At 35.2% G+C, this 14,130-nt stretch overlaps 1 protein-coding gene across 4 annotated transcripts in view; it reads left to right on the top strand.

Moving 5' to 3' along the window:
• PARD3B (par-3 family cell polarity regulator beta) overlaps positions 1-14,130 on the top strand; it is a 1,103,389-nt gene that overhangs the window by 702,350 nt on the left and 386,909 nt on the right. For all 4 annotated transcript variants that reach the window (XM_011949894.1, XM_011949895.1, XM_011949896.1 and 1 more), the window contains one exon: positions 13,806-13,850. In XM_011949894.1, the coding sequence (XP_011805284.1) occupies positions 13,806-13,850 (45 nt within the window). The remainder of the gene's footprint in view (positions 1-13,805; positions 13,851-14,130) is intronic.

The following is a 14,130-nucleotide window of genomic DNA, read 5'->3' as shown; positions in this document are numbered from 1 at the left end:
CAGGCATAGTGGTACATACTGTAGTCCTAGCTACTTGGGAGGCTGAGGCAAGTGTATGACTTGAGGCCAGGAGTTCAAGGTTGTAGTAAACTGGGATTGTGCCACTATACTCCAACTTAGGTAACAGAGCCAAATCTTATCTCTAAAAAAGTTTTAAATGCAAAAAGTGTATTTAAAATTACAGGAATGTGTGTGTGTGTGTGTGTATTATATCTATATATATAGAGAGAGAGAGAGAGAGAGGACACAACAAGGCAAAATTTCTAATATCTGGCATCCAATAAAGTATTAACATGCATGTAAAGAAATGTGGAAATAAGACATATAATAAGGGAAAAAATTAGTTAAAACCAGAACTGACACAGATGTTAGAATTAGCAGACAAAGACATTTAAATTATTACAATTGTGTTTAATACATTCAAAAGCCTAAAGGAAAATTTAACATATTAAGTAGAGCTATGGAAGATATAAAAGAAAACCCAAATCAAATTTCTAGAAAAGTTTAATATCTGAGATGTAAAATACTCTGGATGGGAGTAACAGCAAATTAGACATTGCAGGAAACCAGACAAGTGAATATGAATACACACCAGTAGAAATACACAAACTAAAAGGAAAAAGACACACAGAAATGAACAGTGAATTGTGGGGCAACTTCAGGTGGTTTAAGATACATGTCACTGGATTCACCAAATGAGAATAAAAGAGGGACAGAGAAATAATATCTGAGAAAACAATGGTCAATATATTTTCAAATGTAATGAAATCTGGAAGCCCATATTCATGAATCTCAAATGAATCTCGAAGCACAGACACAAAAAATGAGGAAACCACACCAAGGCACATTATAAACAATTTGCTGAAATCATGGTTAAAGAGAAAATCTTTAAAACAGGACAACACATTTCATACAGAGAGAAAAAGAGGAACAGCAGCAGATTTCTCACAGGAAAAATACAAAGGTATCATCGTGTAACAATATCTTTAAAGTATTGAAAGAAAAATACTATTCAACTGGAATTCTTTAGCAAAAATATTTTTCAAAAACAAAAACAAAATAGAGGATTTTCCAGAAATACAAAAGTTGAAAGAGCAAATCACCAACAGGTACACTGTATGACATGTTAAAGGAAGGCTTTCTGATAGAAGAAAAATGTTACCAGATAAAAATGTGAATCTACATAAATGAAGATAATCAGAAATTAGAATTACTTGGATGAATGTGTTTTAAATTTTTTCCTGTTTAAATATAAGGTTAATTGTTTAAACAAAAATAATGACAATGTAGAATGGGGTTTTTAAGACATACAAAAATATATTATTTTTTCTAACACTCCAATAAGCCTATCATTAGGTTGAAAATAGTATAAGTCAAAAATGCATTGCTACCAAACATCATAGCTTAGCTTAGCCTGCCTTACAAGTGCTCAGAAAACTTATATTACCCTACAGTTGGGCAAAATCATCTAACAAAAACCCTATTTTACAATATACTGTTGAAAATCTAATGTAATTTATTGGATACTGTACTGAAAGTGACAACAGAATGGTTATATGGTTACATGGTTACTTAAAATATGTTTCTACTTAATGCATATTGACATTTCTAAGCCAAAAAATCATACACTGAACCATTTTAAGTTGAAGTACTGTCTGTAAGTCTATATACTACTGTAAGATATGCATGATAACAAAAGAACACTCAAATAATAATATGAAAAATACCCAAAAGAAGGCAGACTAGGGAAAAGGGAAGAAAGAACAGATAGGACAATAGCAAAACAATATGTTCAAGATCAACCATAACAATAGTCACATTAAATGTATATGTTAGACCATGAAAGGCAGAAATTGTCAATTGGATAAAAAAAGCAAGTCATGGCCAGAAGTGGTGGCTCATGCCTGTAATCCCAGCACTTTGGGAGGCTGAGGCAGGAGGATCACTTGAGCCCAGGAGTTCAAGGCTACAGTGAGCTATGATCATGGCATTGCACTCCAACATGGGCACCACAGCAAGACCCTTACTTTTTTTGTCTCACACAAAAAAAGTAAGTCAGAAGCATATGCTGCCTACAAGACCCACTTTAAATATAAAGACACAAGTAAGTTAAAAGTAAAAGGAAGGAAAAAGACATACCCTGCTAACATTAATCAAGAGACTACTAGAATGGCCACACTGGTATCAGAGAAAGTAGATTTCAGAAAAATATTACCAGAAAGTCCTTTCATAGCTTTAATGGAGCCAAATCATCAAAACAATATAATTATTCTAAATGCTTATGTAGCTAATAATATTGCTTCAAAATATGAGAGAAAAATACATTAAACAACAGGAAAAATAGGCAAATCCAAAGTTATAGTCAAAGATTTTGACACTGTGTCTCAATAATTGATAGAACAAGTGCACCAAAAAATCAGTAAGGCTGTAGAAGATTTGAACAATATTATCAACTTTCTTGACCTAATTAACATTTATGGAACACTCCACACAACAACTGAATACACATTTTTTTTCAAGAGCACATAGAACATTTAACAGGACATACCATATTCTGGACTATTAAAAAGTCTTAAAAGTTTTAAAAGAATTCAAGTCATACCACATATATTCTGTCACCACAGTAGAATTAAATTAGAATTCAATAGCAGAAAGAAATCTGGAAAATCTGCAAATACTTGGAAAATGAATTATGTACTTCTTATTAACACATGGATCAAAGAAGGAAGCCAGAGAGAAATTGGAAAGTATTTGAATTAAATGAAAATAAAAACACTACCTATCAAAATTTGTAGGATAAGAAAAATTGTGAGATGTCACTAAGAGGATAGTTTATAACACTGAACTTGGAAAAGGAAGAAATATTTCAAATAAATGACCTCAGCTTTCACTTTAAGAAAATAGTAAGAGAGGCCGTGTGAAATGGCTCACACCTGTAGTCACAGCAATTTGGGAGGCTGAGGTGGGCAGATCACTTGAGCCTAGGAATTTGAGATCAGCCTGGGTAACATGATGAGACCCCATCTATACTGAAAATACAAAAAGTTAGCCTGGCATGGTGGCATTTGCCTGTAGTCCTAGCTACTCAGGAGGCTTAGGTGGGAGAATCACCTGAGCCTGGGAAGTCGAGGCTGCAGTGAGCTGAGATCCACCACTGCACTCCAGCCTGGGCAGTGAGAATAAGAACCTATCTAAAAAAAAAAAGAAAGAAAATAGAAAAAGAAGAGTGCAGTAGTCTCCATCCCCCCTTGTCTACAGGGGATATGCCCCAAGACCCCCAGTGGATGCCTGAAAGTGAGTATAGTTCTGAGCCCCATAGTGCTGTAGAGGGTAGTACTATACACCACAGTTGATCTGATAACCAAAATGCTTACTAAGTGACTAATACACAGGTATATATACAGTGTGGCTATTCTGCACAAAGGGGATGATTAATGGTTTGAGTGCAGTGAAGCAAGATGGCACAAGATTTCATCACACTACCCAGAACAGTGCACAATTTAAAATGTATGAATTGTTTATTTCTTGAACTTTCCATTTAATATTTTAGACCATGATTGACCATAGGTAACTGAAACCAAAGACGGCAGAACCATGGATAAGGGGAGACTTACTGTAGATTCAATCCAAATTAAGCATAAGAAGAGAAATAAAAATTAGAACAGAAATCAATGCATTAGAAAAATTTTGGTAAAATCATTGAAACCAAATGCTAGTTTTCTTATATAAAGTCAATAAACCATTAACCAGACTGATTAGTATAATATAAAACAAGATGCAAACATTATTAGGATTGAGAGAGGGGGCATCAGTACAGATTTCACAGATATTCAAAGGATGTTAAGGCAATATTATGCACAATAAATTTGACAACTAAAATGTAATGGACAAAGATTTTGAAAGATTCCAATGATCAAATTCATGCAAGAAGAAATGAATAGTGTGGCCACCTTGTAGGTATTAAAGAAACTGAATTATAGCTAAATACTTTCCCACACAGGAAACTCCAGGTACAAATGACTTCACTGGCAAATTTGACGTGTTTCATAAAAAGAAGTAATAACAATTCTACAGATATTCTTCCAGATAAATAAAGAAGAGTGAATACTTCCCCAGCTCATTCTATGAAGCCAACATTACTCTGATACCAATATCAGACAAGGACATTAGAAAAAAAAAATTTTAGGTTGATATCCTTCTTGAATTGATGTAAAATTTGGCAAACACACAGATAAAAGACTGTGTAAAGACACAGGAAGAAGACAGCCATCTATGAGCCAAGGAGAGGAACCCCAGGAGAAATCAGCACTGCTGACATGTTGATCTTGGACTTCTGACCTCCAGAAATGTGAGAAAATAAATTTGTCCAAGCCACCCTCAAAAATAACTAATAAAAAAATTTAGTGAATTGAACCCAACAATATATAAAAAAGATAATATATCATGACCAAGAAGATTTTGTCCCAGGAATACAATGTGAGTTTAACATTTGAAATTGATCAATGAACACATATTAACAGACTAGAACAGAAAAAGCATGACTGTATGATCATATGGTGGACACATGTTAGTGACATGACTGATCAGTCATGGTGACATCAGTCACATCAGTGGACACAAAAAATATTTGATAGAATCTAATGTCATTTAATGAAAGATACACATTTAAAGAGTACTATTTGGGGACAAATTTGTAGTATAAAGAAGTGCAAGAGAATTATAAAGTACAAAATTCAGGATTGTGGTTACCTCTGAACAAAGAGGGAAAGGAATGACATCGGGTTGAAACACCCATAGTGTGGCTGTTTTTTAATATTTGTCTTAAACACAGTGGTTGATACATAGTGTTTGCTTAATTTTTTTTTGGAAACAGAGTTTTGCCCTTGTCACCCAGGCTGGAGTGCAGTGGCGCGATCTCTGCTCATTGCAACCTCCGCCTCCTGGGTTCAAGCAATTCTCCTGCCTTAGCCTCCCAAGTAGCTGGGATTACAGGCCTGTACCACCATGCCAGGCTAATTTTTTTGTATTTTTAGTAGTGACGGAGTTTCACCATGTTGGCCAGGCTGGTCTTGAACTCCTGACCTTAGATGATCCACCCAACTCGGCCTCCCAAAGTGCTAGGATTACAGGTGGGAGCCACTACACCCGTCCAATTGTTATCCTTTATACCTTATACATATCAGCATTTTTTCATGCTTTAATATTTGGTAAAAGCAATTTTTAAAGCTAGTATTTCTGTTCTTGGCCTTTTTCTGAAATTGTCATACCAGAAAGACATTTATTTCCTATATTTACAGCTTTAGAAACTCATAACATTTGCAGGTTGAAAGAAGAGCTGTTTGTACACAGTGTTCAGTGTTTTAGGAAATACAATGTGATTTTTCTATAAACAGAGGGAACTGCTATTTCCGGTATACTATGTGAAGAACAAGAGTGTGATTAGTGCCAACAAGCCAAAAAATAGAGAGGAACCACTGCCCTAGTGGTCAGTCATATATACCGAGAGAAAGACAGCAGAGTAAGACTAGCCTGCTAATCATGTATTTTTCTACATTTCTACAGTTCATTACTCAAAATACCAGTGAATTATATTTATTCCAAACAGTTTTGTTACATTTTGGTCTTTATTTCGACCTGTCGCAGAATCAGACCCCAGTTACCTTCTCCTACCCTTTCTTGCTAGGAACTTGTCTGAAAATTCTGCCAGAAGAATTTTACAGTGTTCAAACATATTTACACTATACTATTCCTATAATTATATATATCTCACAAGGAACGGTTGTCTCATTCATGAGTCTAGAACCCTTTGCTGAATGGATGTGCCCAAATGTGCTGTCATTTCTTTACTCTTACACGTGTCGCGTTCATTCACTCAGCAGACATTAATGAGTACCTGAGGGATGCTAGACATGATACTAGGCTAAAATGGAAAAACAAGACATATGCCCTGCTGAAGGTGTTTAATGTGAAACAGACCCGTGCACAAATAATTGAGATATTTGCAATTGAGAAGAAATATGATGTGTTACCTACAATTTGTACCTAAGTACAAAGTTGCATGGCCTACTTAAAAACCTACTTCTGTAGCCACGTGCAGTGGCACTGGCTGTCATTCCATCTACTTGGGTTGCTGAGGCAGGAGGATCACTTGAGTGCAGGAATTTGAGTCCAGCCAGGGCAACATAGCAATATCCCTGTCTCTAAATTTTTTAAATAAATAAAAATCTTTAAATTTGTATTATGTAAAAATGTTTAATGTTGTATAGTAAGGTAAAATTCTTTTTAAAAAAATAATAAAAAATATTTCTGGGCCAGGTGCAGTGGCTCACGCCTGTAATCCCAGCACTTTGGGAGGCCAAGGTGGGCGTATCACCTGAGGTCAGGGGTTCGAGACCAGTCTGACCAATATGGTGAAACCCCGTCTCTACTAAAAGTATAAAAATTAGTTGGGCATGGTGGCAGGTGCCTGTAATCCCAGCTACTTGGGAGGCTGAGGCAGGAGAATCACTTAAACCCAGGAGGCGGAGGTTGCAGTGAGCCGAGATCGCACCATTGCACTCCAGCCTGGGCAACAAGAGCTGAAAAATTCCATCTCAAAAAATATATATATACATATATATATGTATATATATATAAAATATATATTCAACCAGTTCATCATTAGAATTGAGAGGGAAAAGTCTATGAAAAAGATGGCACTCTGAGAACTAGTTAGTGGCAAACATCAAAGTGCACATAATACTTACACACATTGGCTTGCCAGTAGGATACATTTATATTAATATAGTGATCACTCAAAGTGTTTTATTCTTTTGTCAAACTTTCTTATACACTTCAAATGCATTCTCACCAGGGGAAAACAATCCCTTTGCTTATTGATAGCATTTGATATGCATATATATGATATATATTTATATATAGGATATATATTTTTTATAAATATATGATATACATTTATATATATAAAACATGTATATTATATATATATGATGTGCTATAGTACAGAAAAGCTGGCCAAAGTGGTGAGATGTGAAAGTCTATCATAATCTATTTGTGAACACCTACTTCTGTTAGGTTTCATGATAAATTTTTACATCAAGTTGTCTCATCCTGTGAGGCTTTATCTACATTGTACAAATAAGTTCAGTAAGCTTATTAGCATCAGAATCCAGGGCCTTTTAAAGTCAAAGCTTGGGATCTTTCTTTCTTTCTTTCTTTTTTTTATTCATGCTACTCCCTTCCCCAGGACTAAAGATGTTCTAGGTGCTAGAATTTATTTTTGCTCCTCCCAGATTAATTGACGCAAGTAATTATTCACCTAAAACCTTTATTGTCTTTGTGAACCTTCGTGTCTCTCTGACCTTCCACTGTTCCTGAAGCATATCTTTTTCTTTATTAAACTATTTAACATATTTTATTCTAACAAAAATGTCATTTGTATCTCCTCATTAGACCATAGGGTTGAGTATCTGATTCTTTTAAGAAAAACGGTGTGTACTGAATGGATTAAAACAAATTAATAAGTTTATGAAGAAATTATTTGGATTTTTTAATACTCTTTAATGAGCTAAAGATGACAGTATAAGAACATATGAAAAGTATTGGATTTTCGCAACTTTCAATTTAAGACTTTCTGAGGTTCATGGAAAAAGAAAAGGAATTTTAAAGAGATCACCAAAGAGTTGTGAACATACGGATAGCTGGATAATGATTAGGGGAATGGGCCTTCCTTTTTTACCCTACGTAACGTTTTTTATCCTATGGCTGACAGATACATTATGATATTGGAAAAAAATTTCAGCTGCAGAGTTCTGATTAGCTTACTGTCAGAGCTGCAGCACATTCGAGATACAGCACAGTGCTTTTGGGAACGCTTGCTAAGGTAAATGAGATAGATGTTTGTGCCATTATCTTATACGAATTCCCTAGCCCCCTTTTCAGCAAAAGCCTTGCTTTGTGTGTGTGTGTGTGTGTGTGTGTGTGTGTGTGTGTGTATGTGTGTGTGTTTCAAGAGATGGAAGAATTTTTTAACACATGGAAACTCACAGTGCTGAAAACTCAAGAAGTCTTGCTAAGCAGAATCATTATGCCAAATTGTCATTGACATACGAAAACACTATAGATTAATGTAGTAATAGTTCATGGTTGCTCAGGAAGAAACTTAATTTACAATTTGAAACAGGTTTGCATTCCTTAGAAATTCTAGAAATCAATCAGTGGTACAGAAATTGATCTGCTAAAGGAGAGGAAAATTGATTTTTAATATTGGCAACTACATCAATTTTTTTAAGTTCTGAAGGAACAACTCTTGAAAACAAATTTATTAACTGTTAAGGGATTACTTGATATTTAGTTTCCTAGCAAACTATCCAAAGGGAAGTATTTATAGCCTCATTAGAAGATGTATTTTTATTGTGCCAAACATCAACTTCAAAATTGCAGTCTCTATTATTTCAAAGATGTGGAAATCAAAACTGAAATGAAATGGAGTTATCTATGTAAGACTACCATTGCATCATATTTTAGAGTGATACTTTGCCTCAAAGTATCTCAATATGAATAGTGAGAATCTGAACACATTTGCATATTCCCCATTCATGATATAGTGCTGGCATTCTAAAAAAGAATAACTGTAGCTGACGGCAATTCTTATCTGAAGAGATTTGTGCATGATAGCAATATACCATCTTCTGTCAGCATAAGAAGAGCATCTGGGGCCCATTAACTCACCAAATCTGCCACTGTTCTGCAAATTTTTATTAAGCAAGTGTAGTCCCTAATAGTCACTTATGTTATAGAATGCGTATCAAATGCTATCAATAAGAAAGGGGATTGTTTTCCCCCAGTGAGAATGCATTTGAAGTGTATAAGAAAGCTTGACAAAAGAATAAAACACTTTAAGTGATCACTATATTAATATAAATATATCCTACTGGGAAGCCAATGTGTGTAAGTATTATGTGCACTTTGATGTTTGCCACTAACTAGTTCTCAGAGCACCATCTTTTTCATAGACTTTTCCCCCTGTATTTTCTTTCTCTCAATTCTAGTGATGAACTGGTTGAAATTAAGTGAAAAGACACAGACTGTTTATTTATGCTTTTTTAAAAGATGCCATTGATGCTGGGCAGTTCTAATTAGCTTCAAAGGCTTACAATCAGGAGAACTAGAAACATAGGCCATCAGGCTGCTATGTTTCTCAAACAAGTCTTCCTGAATCAGAGAACACACCAGGAAATTAACAGTCTTCCCAGCCAAAGAGTGTCCTCTTTATTAAGTACCTTATGATAATTAGGTAAAATAATGTACATCAATCTTGAATTGAGTATGAGGAAGCATGAGGTTAGTGTAGAAATCCTATTATCTAAATAAATCCGAAGAAAGATCAAGAGGAGGCAGTCCATGGTACCCTCTAAGTATGTAATATGGTTATAATAAAATAACAGTTATAAAAATATTTATGAATTGCAGCTTCAGAAACCTGAGCATTTCATTGGTATCTCTTCAATTATTATAATATCCATTTAAGATAATCAAGAGCAAGTAGTACCAGTCTTTGGGTAAAACTGAAGGATAAGAAAGGCGATGAAATAACCTGTAAATACAAATACTTTTTTCAAAAGAAGGAAGAAAGAAAAGGAGAAAAAATTCTGTCATCAGAACTAGAACAAGAAACTTAGACTCTTGCTCCATCAGCGCTCTCTTACTCAATGTTTTTAATTAATACTTTACCATTTTGGAATCAAAGACCTTTCCCGCACCATGCCCATTTATTTTTCAATCTCTTGTAAATAAGTCCTTTGTTTAAAATGACACACCTGTCGTATTTCATATCACTACCTTTCCAATCACTGTGCTAAATATTATGCAGTGAAACTTCTAGACTTAAGCTTCAGCCCCAAGAGATAATTTTAATAGTAGCTCTAAGGTAATGTGAGTTATAAAGGAAGTTGGTATTAATTATAACACTTGCCATTTAAAAAAAAAAAAACAACAACTTGGTGGCATGTGTAATTTTACCTCATTTTCTCATTTGCTACTGTTATTTAAATTACTTCCCAGCACTAAGCATGTGTATAAAAGATGATTGTTCCAAATTTAACCTTTTAAATAAAATGTATTCTATCAATTAAGTCATTACGGTTCCCTCTCTTTTCCATTATGTTTATTCATTTATCTTCTGTCCTAAAGATAGACATCTGTGTCAGTGAATATTTCGGAGAAAGACCTCTAATTTTTATGCCTATCACCCATTTGGATTTTCTACAGTGTTTTTCAAATAGTTTATATTAGTGTTCGAGGTAATTTCAGATTGTCAATTAAAATAATGATAAGTATAAGAAATAATAAATATTTTTCAGCCAAAAAGTTAAGAAGATAATTTGTTAAGCCTAATATGGCCAGGGAATTTGCAAGTACTTAAATCAGCTTAATTTTTTTTTTTAAAAGATAAAAACAAAACAGCAACCTTTGTATGAATCCCTTCTTCTGAATGACTATGCATAATAAAACCATACAGTCTACTGTGCTTTCATTGCCTGTCTTCCACTGCAGAATGATTCAGGAGCCGGGTAAACTGCTAGGTCATATCTGTTGCGATTGGGGAATGATCCATATAATAACAGTGTGAAAGCACCTAGTGCCCTGCTGAAGCATAGTATGCTCTCGATTATTTTCTCTCTTTAGTTCTTTATAATCCTGAGCAAATTAAATCACAAACCCCACAACTGTCATCAAATACACCACCTTGACCACTGTCACAACTTCATTTCTCAAATGTCTTCATTTATTGAGAATTATGTGTCTGGAACTGTGCAAAGTGCTTTTGTACATTGTTTCTCATTTAGTTCCCACAACTCTCTGTGTACTGTTTGTACTGTTTTTTTCCCCCATTTCTCATATGGGGAAACTAAAGCTAAAAAAGAGCTTAGTGGCCAGGCACGGTGGCTCACACCTGTAATCCTGGCACTATGGGAAGCCAAAGCAGGTAGATCACCTGAGGTCAGGAGTTTGAGACCAGCCTGACCAACAGGGAGAAACCCCGTCTCTACTAAAAATACAAAATTAGCCAGACATGGTGGCACATGCCTGTAATCCCAGCTACTCAGGAGGCTGAGGCAGAAGAATCGATTGAACTCAGAAAGTGGAGGTTGCAGTGAGCCGAGATCGTGCCATTGCACTTCAACCTGGGCAACAAGAGCGAAACTCTGTCTCAAAAAAAAAAAAGAGCTTAGTAACTTGCCTGGTGATGCTGGCATTCAACCCACGTCTGTCTGATTAATAGCTATGATGTTAGTCTGACTTTCTATTTTGTTTCTCATTGGTGATCACAGTAGTCCATATTTATTAAGCACTTACTCTGTGGTCTTCTAAGTACCTTGCATATATTTGCACATGTAATCATCACCACATACCTGTGGGGTAAGCAATATCTTCTTATGATGAGACTGAGGCCACAGAAAGTTAAAATGATTTGCACAAAACTGTTGTTTCCAAACAAGGATTCCAATTCAGAAAGATTATTTCTCATTTGTAGAATGAGAATGGATATTTTAGCTTGAACCCATCAGAATCATCAATTTCAAAACATGTTAAACAAAATTATAGCTAACATTTATTAAGATTGGTCACCACAGAACGATAACTATTAATAGCACATAGTCAAATAAAGAGAGTAGTTTTTTAGCATAGAGTTGGTTGTGTTGTCTTATATTCCAGGTTTCTCAGGTAGTGACTCTTCTGTGACTCTTACCACAAGTGTAATGAATGGAGTGGTTAAGAGTGCCATATTTAAGTTCAGGCTTCTCCATTTATGAGGCATATGTCAGTTTCTTTATCTGTAACATAAAGATAGTAATAATAATACTTTCCAGGTCGTTGTGAGAATTGAATGAATGAACAGATACAAAGTGCATAGCATAAAACCTGTGTATTACAAGTACTCAGTAAATATTAGTTGCTAAGGTTATTTTTAATCATTATCATTGTTTTCTAATATTTTTCTACTTACAGTGTAAATTGATTCTATGTAAGTGCTTTTTAGGTCTGAGAAAAACAGAATTTGGCTCACAAGTGGTGCCTTATAAATACTTACCTCCCAACTGGAAATAAAACAAAAAGTCTAACAATATTTTTAAGCAGTTGGGAACAGAATAATCACAGATATGTAGTGTTTTTATCTGGAAAATAAAGAAATCGCTTAGAAAAGAAGGGCCAGGTGGGAGTGGGAAGATTATGTATAGTAACTGGGTCAATTAAGACTGAATGTTGTGGGAAGAGAAAAAAAGGGACATGTTACTCTGAGATCAATCTAATGTTAGGCAAAATGGAAGAGATTCTTCTCATTAGCAAATTGCCCTTGCCTTGCTTCGACGCTTGAAACCAGAGTTTTATGTACTAACATAGACAGTGGCACATGGTAATGAACAGCTTTTGTTGAAAGTGATAATCTATGCAGAGATGCTTAAGGATTAAGACCTTTGCATCTGTGTTCATGAAGGATATGGGTTAGCAGTTTCCATATCATGTATTTTTCTGATATTGGTATCAGGGTAACAGTAGCCTCATAGAATGGCATGGGAAATCCTCTCTCTTTCTAATACATTTTCTGTAGAATTGGTCTTATTTATTTCTTAAATGTTTGGTAGAACTCACCAGTGAAGCCATCTGGGCCTAGAGTTTTGTTTGTGGGGAAGTTTTACGTATAAACACATTTTTTTTTTTTCAAAAAATTACTATAGGGCTACCCATACTATCTAATTCTTCCTATATGAGCTTCAGTAATTGTGTCTTTTAAAAATGAATCCATTTCATCAGAGCTCTGTTAATCTAGAGTTAGTTTTTCCCCACTGTTGAGACAAGACCCTTCTTCACATTCGAATGGATGCCCTTCAGTTGTGAAGTTTTCCACTCTGGCTTTTGGACATAGGCACTATTCCCAGCCCTATGTGAACTTCGGATGCTGTTCCTTTTCCAGTTTGGGATGGTTCTTTGCCAACTCTTGGGGTAATTTTCTTACACACATGTGATCATCAGTATTCAACTAAATATATGAAGAGATTTTTCTGAAGATAGTATTGCTCTTTCCTCTCTGGTTCTCTGCTCTGCAACCTCTGTCTTCTTTGGCTTCCTGGGATGGCCAGCACCATGTCCTCAAGCTGGGGCCATCACTGAGTTCTGCTTGGGTGTTGTCTTTCCTGCACAGCTGCCTGGAGGCTTTCTTCGAAGAATAAGCTGGGGCAATTGTGGAGTTCACGTCCTTTGTTTTCCATCTCTTGGGGTCACTGCATTTTGTTGCCTGATGTCTAATGTGTTGAATGCCATTGTTTCTTGTTTTGTCTAGTTTTTAAAATTGTTTCGGGGAGGATTACAAATCTGTTCCCTTTTACTCTATTTTGACTAGATACAGAAGTCTAATTCTTAAGTATTTAATATACATACAGACACAAACACATGTATTGCTGTTATGCTGAAAAAATTTTATTTATTGTATACATCCCTGGGTCTATGAATTTGGTTTCTCCTGTTGTAAACATGGAAGCAACAACCCAGTTAAAATAAAGAAAATAAAGAGAAAATGAAGTTATATTCATAAAAGATCTAATAAACGTACTTATTCATAGCTGTCTTCAAGATATCTACCAATAAAAGTGAGGTACCCCAGGATAGGCTGGAAGAAAAAATGTTTCTCAAATCTCTGCCAGTAAAATATTTAACTTATTATGAATCTATATTAATTTACTGTTTAAAAATTGTCTGATTTACAAGCCGGTCTGATCCTCGTCTCTTTCATTTCTTCTCCTCAGTGCCAGATGAAAGCAAGGTTCACTCATTGGCTGGACACAAATCGGGTAAGAAATTCCTTGTAACTGACTGTATTCCCCTTCCTGGAAATCACTGGCTGTGTTTTAGTAGCAGTTGGAACCTGTTTCTATGCACTAGTCGCTGAAAGGCTTTCTAATTAATACATGAGATGTCTCTGACTTCCACAAAGATGAATTATTGCTTGGCTGTGTGTATAGTGGCATAATGTATGCTGACTCAAAATGTTTGGGAGCAAAGAATAAAGATTTCCATATATATATATATATATATAAAACCAAAAATCTTAAATCTGTACTCCAGCTGAAC

Source organism: Colobus angolensis, unplaced genomic scaffold (assembly GCF_000951035.1).
Source record: "Colobus angolensis palliatus isolate OR3802 unplaced genomic scaffold, Cang.pa_1.0 Scaffold30, whole genome shotgun sequence".
NCBI classification, from domain to species: Eukaryota; Metazoa; Chordata; class Mammalia; order Primates; family Cercopithecidae; genus Colobus; species Colobus angolensis.
The sequence above is the reverse complement of the archived record's forward strand: the minus strand, read 5'-3'. Positions and strand labels throughout refer to the sequence as shown.